The 12,696-nt window shown below is 48.4% G+C and overlaps 1 protein-coding gene across 1 annotated transcript; it reads right to left on the minus strand.

Annotated features, from left to right (window-relative positions):
- Positions 1 to 1,634: 1,634 nt before the first annotated feature.
- Positions 1,635 to 12,655, minus strand: ZSCAN32 (zinc finger and SCAN domain containing 32). Its single transcript, XM_068524064.1, is given in 9 exon segments — positions 1,635 to 2,471; positions 2,473 to 3,214; positions 4,307 to 4,461; positions 4,463 to 4,798; positions 6,191 to 6,200; positions 8,142 to 8,244; positions 8,564 to 8,658; positions 10,802 to 10,967; positions 12,285 to 12,655. Coding segments are annotated over 9 exon segments (2,091 nt in total). The 5' UTR covers positions 12,648 to 12,655; the 3' UTR covers positions 1,635 to 2,350.
- Between the last annotated feature and the right edge of the window lie 41 nt (positions 12,656 to 12,696).

Genomic DNA, 12,696 nt, shown 5'->3' on the forward strand with positions numbered 1-12,696 from the left:
TTTAAACGTACAGGGGAAAACTGGCTTTTCAATGGATATCTGAAGGGCTGAAGCAAACCAGGAGTATAAGTTACACGTCAGAGGAAATGGATAGACTTGGGGGTGTTGCCTTTTGTACAACCTACTTCAAATGTATTCTCAAGTGGTTGGTGCAGTGATCAGGCTGATTTGTCAGTGGGACGTAGACACTAAGGTAACAGAGGTGTAACTGTAGGAAGCAGCGACCACACAGGGAGTAGGGGGAAAGGTTGGGTTTATCAGAACTCGGAAGCAGGTTGGGTTTATCAGAACTCGGAACTTAGAAGAGTGGCCCTGCGGAGCTGGAACTCAGATCTTGGGGTTTGGGGGCTGGGTGTGCTGCCTGACTTGTGCTGTATTTCTGAGGGGTCCAGTAAGGCTGGTTCTGGAAGGAAATACAGTGTCTGTTTCGTTCACTGCTTTGTATTTGGCTTCTGTGTCATACCTGGTACTTTATAGGCAATCAAATGTTTCCTGAATGAATGAATAACTGGATGTATTCTCCAGTTCTTACTGTCTGCTCCAGACCCTCCCGAGAGGCTGACAGGCAAGGGCTGGGCGCTCTAGTACTCTGTGTTCTTTCTCCTGCCCAGCAGACTAGAGGATAAAGCAATTTGGATGATGGAGGCAATCTAAGAATGCAAGGAGTTCAACAGTTGCATCCCAGTTTCCCTGGTTACCGCAGACCCAGGGGTGGGAGGAGCCTGCCTGTGAGGCCTGGGTACCTGCGCTTCCTTAGTGATTCCATTGACTTTCACTGGCTCTCCTCACTTATCAAAGCCAGCTTCTTTGAGCTGGTGTACAAAGCCCTTCAGTAGTTGATCCACCCCGGGCTGTCCCCCTCTTCCCCACCATGATCTCCAATGAAGTCAGGCTGTGCCCCAACAGGTCACATTCAAGCCCATCTCTTTGCCTTTGCCTGAGCTTTCCTAAGGTATCATTTTTTCCCCCTCTCTGTAGAGCAGAGGTAAGTATGTGACTCTGGGAACTGGCCTGCATAGTTGTCCACTGGGCCATGTTCAAGGACCGTGTATGCAGAGAACTGCGGGATGGGCCAAGCGAGACTCAAAGCTGAGGAAACACTGAAGTATATTTTTCTGTCCTGCCTTTGCTTCTCCTTTTCTAAATTAAATTTTTTTTTGGCTTTGAGGTATACATTCTCCTTTGCTCATCTGTAATTCCTCAAGAAGGCTTAAAGCAGAGACCATGACACTTGCTTTTCAACAAAGCTTAGGCAAGGTACTGACAACTTGCATGCACAGGCCAAGAACCATGGACAACTTACCCATCTTTCACCACATTTTATCAGAGATTTCACAAAAGCTTAAACATCTATGCCTTGTTCTGGATCAGTAAGCTTTAATTTTGGCTCTTCATGCTCCTCACACCCACCCTTCTTTTCACCTATAGTCAGAACCGCCTGCAGCCCCTGTGTTTTCCTTACTCCCCAACCCAACTGTATTCCTTCTGTCCCCATTTCCTGTCCCTTATTCCTTCTCTGCATGTTCTACTGTCCCGAAGCAGGTTCTACCCTTGGATCCTCTTGAGGACCGTGCAGGCTTCTGCATGAGAATAAAGTTTCTAATGGAGAAAATTACAACCAAAGGCCAAAGAAGTAGAGGGAGAAACACCTTTATTGTCAACAGAAGCAGTAATGGTTATAAGCTTGTAGAAAGTGTTAACTATAAGAGACAATAAACCAGGAACTGGGGTGGAGGTGATGGTAAAATGAGGAATCTTACAAAGATTAACCTAGATGTTACCCTTGCTCTGAGATTACGTCACCAAGGGAAACAGATTTAATATTGCCCAGTGGCTTAACCTCTTCTTCCTTTCCTTTTTTCTTTCTTTGGTGGTGGCTGGATTACAGAGTAGTGATCTGCTCTGAAGTTAGCAGTAGTACCTAACACTAGGTGCCAGAGGTCAGTTGTTGGTTTAGAATACATCCAGGCTGTTAACTTCTAGATATGCTTCCCATGAGGGTGGAGAATTTCTTCTCTGACATGGCCCAGAAACAGTGCTCAGGCCACTAGCCCCCCCCATTCTTTGTTGGGAACAGTCATACCCAGGTTTCCTGGCAGGAATTATGGATCCTGTAGCCTTGTTCCCTTCAAACAGAATTGAAATCAACAATGAGACAGGACCCAGGAGTCCCATGCAGAGCCAGAAAGAGTTCAGCATTCTTACCCTGATTCCTATTCCTGGACGTGGTTCTTAAGAATAAACCTATAGCTAAGCTGGGGATTGCCCAGTAGAACTCTCCACAAGCAGAAGGAAGCACCGAGAAACACATGTTGACGTAAGGAATTGATCCGTCGGGTTTCTTCCACACTTATAGCACATGCCTTCCTTCCTGTGATATGGGAACCTCTTCTGTGTGCACCCCTTGATGGTGGATGAGGGCAGGGTTCTTAGTGAAGATTTTCTCACACTGAGAGCACTGGTAAGGCTTTTCCCGTGTGGGTTTTCTGGTGGGCACTCAAGTGGGAGCCGTTGTTGAAGCTTTTCCCACACTGCCCGCACTTGTATGGGCTCTCCCCAGTGTGGACTCGCCGGTGAGCGCTGAACTGGGAGCTGTTGTTGAATCTCTTTGCACAGACAGTGCACTGATAAGGCTTCTCCCCCGTGTGGGTCCTCTGGTGGACGATGAGGCTGGAGCTCTGGTTGAAGCTTTTCCCACATTCCCCACACTGGTAGGGTCTCTCCCCTGTGTGAGTTCTTAGGTGGGCAGTGAGGTTGGAGCGCTCACTGAAGCCTTTCCCACACTCACTGCACTTGTGAGGCTTCTCTCCCGTGTGGATTCTCTGGTGTCGAACAAGATAAGAACTTCGGCTAAAGCTTTTCCCACATTCGTGACATTTAGAAGCTTTTTCCACTTTGGGGACTGGCTGGTGGTGAGAGGGAGAACTCTGAGAGCAGTTTCTCCCACACAGGAAATGTGTACAGGCCTTTTCCCCAGTACGAAGTCTCTGGTGACTCATCCTCATCCTCTTCTGGGATGGGGGTTTCTCCTCACTCTCCCCTGGAGAACATCTTCGTTGCCTTTTTGACACTGGAGCACCTGCCCAGCCTCTTTTTAGCTCAGAGTGCCAAAAGACTTCACTGGACTTTCTCTGAAAAGGCTTGTTCATTTCTGCTTCCTCTGTATCATCCCATTTCCGATTCTCGTTTGTAATCCCGCTTTTGATCTCAATACCTGCAAGAACAGAAATACATCAGACTGTCGGGACTTCCTTGGTGGTGCAGCGGTTAGGAATCCGCCTGCCAATGCAGGGGACACGGGTTCGAGCCCTGGTCCAGTAAGATCCCACATGCCACGGAACAACTAAGCCTTTGTGCCACAACTACTGAGCCTGCGCTCTAGAGCCCACGAGCCACAACTACTGAGCCCGCGCGCCTAGAGCCTGTGCTCCGCAACAAGAGAACTACCGCAATGAGAAGCCCGTGCACCACAATGAAGAGTAGCCCCCGCTCGCCACAACTAGAGAAAGCCTGTGTACAGCAACAAAGACCCAACGCAGCCATAAATAAATAAATAAAAATTAAAAAAAAAACTAAAAAGAAATACATCAGACTGTGGAGCAGGAAAACAATGGAATGAGGAAAGAATTACAACTAAACTACCTTAAAGAAGAAAAACTAATTGGAATTCTCATGTGATTCAGTCTTCTGCTAATTAAAAACCTAAGTTTTATTTTGCAATTGTAATATTTTTAAGCTCCAAATTCTATGATCACAGGTAAATATACCGAAAACTCCATCCACCCACTTTGCTCCTATTGCACCTCTTTTTGGATGTTCTGACACAATGACAGAATGAGGCAAGGAGTCAAGCTCTTTGTCATCTCTCTCAGTTCTTGAATGGCCTGGCTTCTGGGAAGAGTAACAAAAGGCCACCCCGGGTTTAACCATCTCAAACAGGAAGAAGGCAAGTTGCTGGGCATCTGGGAAACCCAGGCTTAGATTTGAAAGGAGGGTCAATGCTGGAAAAGGAGAGAGAGTCTGGGCTGGAGACCTGACTGGCCATCTATGGAAGCAAAGTAAGTGCAAATCCATGGGGAAAAATGACACGGACCCTGTGAAAGAGGCCAGCAAAGTAAAATCAGGGCTCTGAAGTGCAAAGGAAATAATCCTTAACCATGAAAACCAAGACTCTCTGGCCTATGTCAGGTCATACATCAAGATGATGACAAGGCCAGGAGCAGAATGGCTCTCTGGTGATGCTAGGCTAACGGCCCTAAGTGGACTTACCCATGCTTTGACCAAGAGTCAAAGCCAAGAGTCTTACCACGTCTGTTTGGGAACAGGTCTGGCAGGCCAACCCTCCTAACCGCCTGGCCAGGATCCCTGAAATCCTCTTCCTCCCAGTCCTCACCATCCACGGTGGTACATTCTCCAGCCTCTGTGGGCCCCCCATTCTGCTGACTCAGCTCTCTAGCCTCAACTTCCCTCTTGGCCAGGAACAGCACTGCTTGCCATAGTAGGTGCAGAGGCCCAGGGGCTGGAAAGGGCATCAGTTTCCTCGTAAAAGATACAAGGCTCAGGCACGCAGCCTCTCCTCATGTTGCGGGAACTCGACTGCAGGCTTTTGAACTTGGCGCGATGCTGCTCTGGGGTCTGCAGAAAGCTTTGCTCCTGGAGTTGTTCCACCAAGGCCCTGGAGACCTGGCTGTTCTGCTGACGGGTCTGGAGTTTTTCATAAAACTGAGAATTACTGAGAATGGCCAGGAGTGTCTTGGTCTCTTCATAGCCCCAGTGCACACTTGCTGCCAGGAGACAACTCAGTGATCAGAGCAGGGTGGACCGATACCACAGTGCAGGGTTTTAGCAGCCCAGGAAGCTACATCCTAGTCTCTCAAATTATGCCATGCTGGCTACTGTCATTCCTGGGGAGATCTCACTGTGGGCTTGTTCCTAAAGCAACAACTTCCAGTGAAATCCTCTCCAGTTGAGGAGGGTTTGTAGAGTCTTTACCAAAGCTTCTGCTTTTATTTCTCTTTATCCTGAATCCCACTAATTTCCCCTGAAAGATGATTCAGGATAAGCCTCGTGCTTGTCTGTCTCCAGGGTGGGAATCTCTGAGGGTGAGTGGCCATATAAGAGGGCCTGGTGAACAGGTAAGACTTGGATGGAAGCAAAGATTCACAAGAGAGAAGATCGGATGATAGGATACTTCTGCTAAGTCCCACCTCTGATGTCTGAGTCCCTCCTGATCTGGCTCCTGTACATCTGTTTATATCTCTTGTCATCCCTGTGTATGCAAGAAACTGAATTACTGCAGGTAGTGTCCCAAGGTGAGAATAAGTAGTAAAGGTCTGGGAAGAGCAGTTCAGGAAGGCTGGTTACTCAAGAACACTCAGCACAGGCCCCTCAGGGGCTGCCCATCTGGGCCGGTGGCTGAGGGCCATTTGTCTAGAGCCATCCCAGCAAATGCATTCTGATCACACCTGGTCATGATGCTCTGAAGGGCACGCAGCCTCTTCTCATCACTCTCTAGTGCACTCTGCTCCGAGCCACTGTCTTCTCGTGCCTGGATTACTGCAGTGGCCACCTACCTGGTCTTGACTCTCCTCTGGACCTCCTACAGTCTCTCTCAATCCAGCTGTCAAAGTGGGCCCCTCCTTTTCATTCAACTCAACTAACCTGTGTGAGTGCCAGCAGGCCAGTTTCTGAGAAATGCAACTGTCATATGACATGGACCCTGCCTTCAAGAAATCCACAGTCCTCCAAAGGTCTCCGTAACAAAACAGAGACACAAACACGTGTTTAAATAGAGTTAAGTGTCAAATAAATTGAAATTCTCAACGTGATCCTTTTAAAACTATTACTCCTCTGCTCAGAATCCTGCAAGGCTACCCCATTTCACACAGAAAAAGTCAGAGTCCTTACAAAGTCCTCTATGTAGGGCCTGAGGCCCTAGGTTAGTGCTTCTCAAAGTATCTGTGAAGAACCAGGTTTTTTGTTTTTCAAAATACATTGAATATGCAGTTAGATGGTGCAGCAATGTCAGATTGCTATAAAAGTTTCTAAACGCTTGCTCTCAATTTCACTCTCAGTAGTGCTGCCCCACGTGATCTGGTTCTGACCTCATTTATTACTCTCATCCCCTCTCAACCTGCACCAGGCACACTGGCCTCCTTGCCCAGGCTCCTCCGGCTCAGAGCCTTTGCACTGGTGATCCCCTCCGACTGTTACAGTCTCCCCAGAGAGCCACACACTTCACCCCTTCTCCTTCACATCTCTACTCTAATGTCATTTTCTCAGTGAGGACTACCCTGACAACCCAAATTAAAAATGCAACCCACCCTCTGTCCCCACATGCTCCATCACTCTTCTCCTGCCCCACTGCCCTGCAGCTACAATGGAACCTGATTCCCAGACTGCGATGACAGCTCTCTGAATCCACACAGCGGCACCAGCTGGGACATCACCCACCTTCCACGGAGAACACAGTGCTCCTTCCCCAGGCTGACATTAGCTTCGTTCTTTTATGTTCAGTTAACAAAATCTAGATATAACACCTACTCACACAATTTACTTCTTAGGTCACAGAAACACCCCAGGCTTTGGCTTTCCAATTTCACAACTCAGAAGAAAACCCCCTGGGTTACCAAGACAACATAATGGTTTAGGTACTGCTTTTCCCTGTGTGTAACCTGCAGGTGGCCGAGTGAATGGCTTTATGTTGGGTGTCCACTAGAGCCTTCATCCCAGCATTTCCCCAGCAGTGAGGGAACAGGAACAATCCTCAACTTACAGCTGGAAGGCAAGGCACAGAGTGGGGGCATGGTTTGCTTGTAGGTGACAGTACCAGGACACGTGTGCTGAGAGGCCCTCACCCAAGTGGCTCTGGAGCTGGCTGTAGGTGTGGGGGCTCCAGTTTCCTGGACTGGCTGCTTCCTGTCAAATTTGTAGCTGTCTGAGCCCCCAACTGTGTCCTCGAGCCTCGCCTCTTTGCGCTTCCATGGCCCTTGGCTTGGCCCTTTGGCCTCAACAGCCCTGTCTGCCGAGCTCCTGGGAGAACTGGAGGAGCCCTGTAAGGCCGGCAGAGCTTCCTTCTCCTCCTGAAGGGCACAGGGTGCCTGGCTGCAGCAGGCTGCAGTCACTGGCCCAGAGGCTTCTGAACTGGTTCATGCTGCTCCAGAGTCTGGTGGAAACCTCGTTCACACAAGAACTCAGCGACTTCCCCGCATAGCTGGCTGCTCTGCTGGTGCTCCTGGAGTTCCTCATAAAACCGAGGCTGCTGAGAACAGACAGGAGAGTCCTGGTGTCCTCAGCCGCCCATGGTGGGCCAGCCGCTGTCCCATTTGCTGAGTCTGGCTCTTGTGCTTCACCCTTGATTTCTTCTTCCCTGTTTGCTGGTGTCTCATGGGCTTTCACTCTAGTCTCCCTCGTGGAAGTCTTAGGCCTTTTCCTTGTCCTGCAGCCCTGCATATCTGGGGTCCCTGCGTGTTCTCTGATCCAGCCCAGAATGTCCTTCCGACCATGAATGAGCAACCCTGCATGTGGAGACGCAGGGAGGAGACATCAAGGCTGCAGAGCATCTGTCTCTGAATCTGATGGTCGGGGAGGCTTCTCTGAGGAGGAGCAGCCCAGATGGGGCAAAACTGATTTGAAAAAAGGCAAGAGATTGGTCCAGAGACTCTGAAAAAGGGCTCCTGTTGCCTCCTGAAGGGCCTGGGCATAGAAGTAGACTGTCACGGTTGGAGTCTCTTGTCTTTCAGTCTCCTCTGCTCCCCAGGACTATCACAGCTGTGTGTGTGAGCACAAGTTCACTCACCTCTCCCCTGTTCCCAGCACAGCCTGTGCCTCCCTAGCTGCTGTCTGTCTTCCCTCCCCCCTCATCCTCTGCCTCCCACATGCTCTGTCCCCACTGCCCCTGTCATGAGCCCGTGCTTTCCCTTCCTTCTATCCCTCTGTCCCTCTCTGTGTCTTCCTTTCTCTGTCTCTTGTCATCTCTCAGTATGTTCCTGTTCCTTCTTTCCCCCCACCCAACAGGCTCCCCACTGCCTCTCTGTCTCCTTTCCTCTTGGGTTCTTTTGGTCTGTCTCCAGACAACTGAACACATCCACTCTGGACCTAGAGGGAACGTGGATCCTTACCCAGCCAGGCGTTTCTGTCACTCTTCTGTGTAACATCCCTGTAGAGGGCCCTCTGTTCGGGGCCCAGGTGTATCTGCCCTTCCTGACAGAGGGATATGGCTCTGTCCTCACACGTGGCTCGTCCCTGTAACAACACCGGGGTCTGCTGCTACCGATAAAATAGCACTGCTCTAGCTTGGGGGGTGGGCAGAGACAGGACCACGGGTATCAGATCAGGGGCAAAGCAAGGCAGGGAGAGGTCAGGCCTCCAAGAGAAGGATCGGGATGGGTAAAGAGCCATATGATGATGTCAGTGGACAGAACAAGGAAACAACCCAAGAGAAACTCAATGGACCACGTAAAAATCTTTCCAGCATCTCCAGAAAAGAAGGGATTTTAGGCTGAGAGTGAGCGCAAGATGAAAGGGGAACTTAAAGAGATAAAAGATACCCACCATAGCTCACCTGGGCCCCAGCTATGTGGAGCACAGCACCTGTCTCCTGGTCTCCAAGACCCCTCCTCTGAGGAAGGTTCCTGGGAGCCTGCAGAGTAAGCCAGGCTAGGGGAGAAAACAGCCACTGTTAGAGGGTGGTCTCCACATAACAGCCACACAGCAGAGGTTGTGAGTGGGGTCCCCAGGCCAGCAGCCTCAGCAGCACTTGGGAGCTCATCAGAGATGCATATTCCTGGGCCCCACTGGGATATAATGAATCAGCAACTCTGGGGGTGAGGCCTGGGAATCTGTTTAACACTCCCTCAGGTGAGTCTGATGCACAGTCAAGTTTCAGGACCACTGCCACAGCCAATGGTCTGTGTGTTAAGAAATTCCTTTTACCAGATCCCTCCTGACATAATAGCTTTAAAAAAAGTTTTTTTCATTCTAAAGAAATATGTGCATAGTATATTTTTTAAAAATTTTAATAGAATACTTGGGAGCAAGGGGAGGGAATGTCTCATTGTCCAACCACTCAGAGATGACTATAATGCTCTTTTTTTTTTTTTTTAATTTATCTAGTTTTTGGCTGTGCTGGGTCTTCGTTGCTATGCGCAGGCTTTTCTCTAGTTGCGGCGAGTGGGGGCTACTCTTTGTTGTGGTGTGTGGGCTTCTCATTGCAGTGGCTTCTCTTGTTGTAGAGCACAGGCTCTAGGCGCATGGGCTCAGTAGTTGTGGCTTGCAGGCTCTAGAGCACAGGCTCAGTAGTTTTGGCGCACAGGCTTAGTTGCTCCACAGCATGTGGGATCTTCCTGGACCCGTGGGCTGAAACCCGTGTCCCTTGCGTTGGCAGGTGGATTCTTAACCACTGCGCCACCAGGGAAATCCCCTATAGTGCTCTTAAAAATACCACGGGAATTTGATTCTTTTTTTTTCAGACCAAGATAATACATTTTTTTCCAGATCCCCATTTTCAAGAATAGTACAAAGGAAATGGTACGTTTTGATGACTTATTAGTGGAACTTGACCCCTGGGGAGGTTTCACCACTTGGGAGCAGCCCACAGGTACGGTGAGCTGAGGTTGCAGAACATGGAACACAGTGAGTCCTGCCCCCTTTACTCAGACCCCAAAGCCTCAGAAATCACACACCAAAGAGCACAGATGTTCCCAAGGATTAAAAGTAAATAAATTCTAAATGGCAAAGTTTTCTAACATATTGATAGTGTATTTACTTCACTTAAAAAATACAAAAGCAAATAAACTCTTAAGACTGTTTCTCATTTCATCAACAGAAGCTTGCCTTTTTAAACAGCATGAAGACACAGTGCTTTTCTTTAGGATCTGAGTTACATAAAGATGAGGTGGCTTTAAAATAATTACTTAGAAACCTGTAGGGGCAGCTTTGAATTACGCAGAAAAGGCAGCAGTGGCCTTTAGATAATCTAGAAATGTATGCAGCCAAAGTGCTTTACAGAAAGAGACTTATAAAGATAGAGCCTTGGTCTGTCTGCGCAATGGAATATTACTGAGCCCCAAAAACAAACCAAGTAGTGATACTTCGTAGGCTGGAAATGTGATAAATGAGAGAGGCTAGAAACAAAAGGTCATATATTGTAGGATTCTATTTCTATGAAATGTTCAGAACAGGCAAATACAAAGAGAGAGAATGAGGAGCAACTGCTTAATGGGCATGGCGTTTATTTTGGGGAGGATGGAAACTTTTGGAATGAGACAGAGGTGGTGATAGTACCACACTGTGACTGTACTAGATGCAACTGAATGGTTCACTTGAGATGGCTAATTTTACATTAGGTGATGAATTTGAGATCAGTTAAATTTAATTAAATTTTTAATTAACCTTTTTCTAAAAAATTAGGACAAATTTTAAAAAAAGCACTGGAAGAAAGGAAAAACTAATAGGAGAAATGTATTTTGGAAGAGATTAAGCTGGATGGAAGGGGGTTATGTCTTCAAGTTCATGAAGAACCGCTCTGTAGAAGGTGAGGTAATTATGCTCACCTTTAGTAACACCTGATTCAGAAGCAATAGAATTAAATTGTAATAAAAGAGAATTAAGCTAACACATAAAGGATCTCCACCCACATTTTAAGTGCTAGTACCATCAACTATAATTTGAAATCTTGATTTTTGGATGTATCTCAAAGGCATTTTAATCTGGAACCCAGGGGCCAACTTGAGCTCAGACCTGCATTTCCAAGAGATGATTGTCCCTCACACCTTGGGGGAGGGCAGAGGCTTCTGCTTACCTTCTGACTGTCCCCACGGTCTCCGGGGTGAGCCCCGTGACCCCTTCACAGTCCATTCTTCTGGATGAACCCCCTGTTTCAGGTGGGATCTCAGTGATTCTCTGGCTGCTCCCAAGGAGGCCGTCTCCTCGATGGGCATTTTCAAGTCCTTCCCAGATTCCGGGACCTGAGAACAGACAACATCATCTGTCACTACAAATTCCTGTGTAAAGTGACAGAGGAGAGGTACTGAGAGGCAGCTGGGGTATCACCTCCCTTACTGCTTCTCACCTCCACTTCCTGCTCTCCCCTTCACCCCCCTAATGGGTTTCAAATAGCCGTTTTAACCCTTACATTCCTGTACTGTTTTCAGTCACATTAAGAGTGTGATCCTGAAATGGTGGTGGACAATAAGGGAGAGATGGTCCACACAGAAATGGCAAGGGGAACGGGGACCAGGATGACTGTTAGCACAGAGGGATTCCCGCTCTGCTTAGGTCCCTTCTCCAAACTCTTAACTTCGTACATGTGCTCCACTGCCCTTCTCCATCCATCCTGGTTATTATTAACAGTCTCCAAACCATGGATATTAAATTAACTTCCCCTGTTTCTAATGCATCACCACCATACTGCTCCCCCCTCCAAATTCTGTCAAAACCTCTCAATCCTATGAAATTTCACTGACACCCCCTTCGCCACTCTTCCTCCTACAGCTGGTGTGCACATCCGCCTCCTCACAGGGAAACGCAAGCACGTCCTGATCCAGCCATACAGACTCGGGCACCAGCGGGCTGCTTCCTGCTCTGGCCACAGTCACATTCAGGCTGGCATTCCTCTGACCCACACTCCTCCGTTACTTGTTGCCTCTCCCAGATTTCTGACCTGGATTTCAGCCGCCTTCTTCCCACAGAATCTCCCACAACTGAAGCCCTCATGTTTCTTTTCCTTCTCCTGTGCCTTTCACACTCCGCTTCTCCCAAAATATACAAGACGTTACACTGAGTGGATCTCAGACCTAGTCCTTACCTCTACAAGTGGGTATTTTGTGAAACTCATCACTGTCCCAAACTGACCACTTAATTCAGGCAGCAAGGACCAGCTCTAATACGACTTTGTTTAGTGTACAACACATGGCACACTACTTCAAGGAACCTTCTAGCAAGAGAGATTAGATTTAAATTCACCACCATCTCTAATTTTCCTGACCTGCTGAGTGAAGGATTGTTGTCCTTTTCCTCGCCTTGTTTTGGAGAGTGTTATCTCACTTTAATTAGTGACTCCAAGGATTCAGTGAATATATGAATGTCTAAGTTATTTCACCAAATGAGAAATTCTTCCCATAGACCAAGGGCATAGGACCAAGGCAGGATAGCTAATACTTTCTGGGCAGCAGACAGCTTCTGGCATTTCTCAGCTAAGCGCCTCTCCAGTAACTGGATTCTTGTGCTCCTCACACCAACTTCTTCATGACTAAAACCACAAGGTTCTGACTGCCTTTTCTCACCTGCTGCCCAGGTGCTCTCTGTACATCCTCAACCAGAGCCACAGCTTCGTCACCATTTTCTGGACACTGCTCCCTCACCCAGCTCTGGATCTTTTCTGGCAAGATGGTCAGAAACTGCTCCAAAACCAGCAGCTCCAGGATTTGCTCTTTTGAGTGTGTCTTAGGCCTCAGCCACTGACAACAGAGTTCCCAGAGTTTGCTAAAAGCTTCATGTGGACCAGCTACCTCCTGGTAGCAGAACTGCCGGAAGCGCTGGCGGGAAGCTTCAGAGTGAGGGCCGTTGTTGTGCAGGGCTGATTTCTGTCCCTGTGTGGAATCCTTGCTTGGGGACGGGTGTGCCTGGGAACTCCTTATTGCAGCCATGGTTTGCTTCAACGAACTGGCTCACTGGTTGCCACTTCCATCCTGCAGA

This window comes from Eschrichtius robustus, chromosome 16, assembly GCF_028021215.1.
Source record: "Eschrichtius robustus isolate mEscRob2 chromosome 16, mEscRob2.pri, whole genome shotgun sequence".
In the NCBI taxonomy this organism is placed as follows: Eukaryota; Metazoa; Chordata; class Mammalia; order Artiodactyla; family Eschrichtiidae; genus Eschrichtius; species Eschrichtius robustus.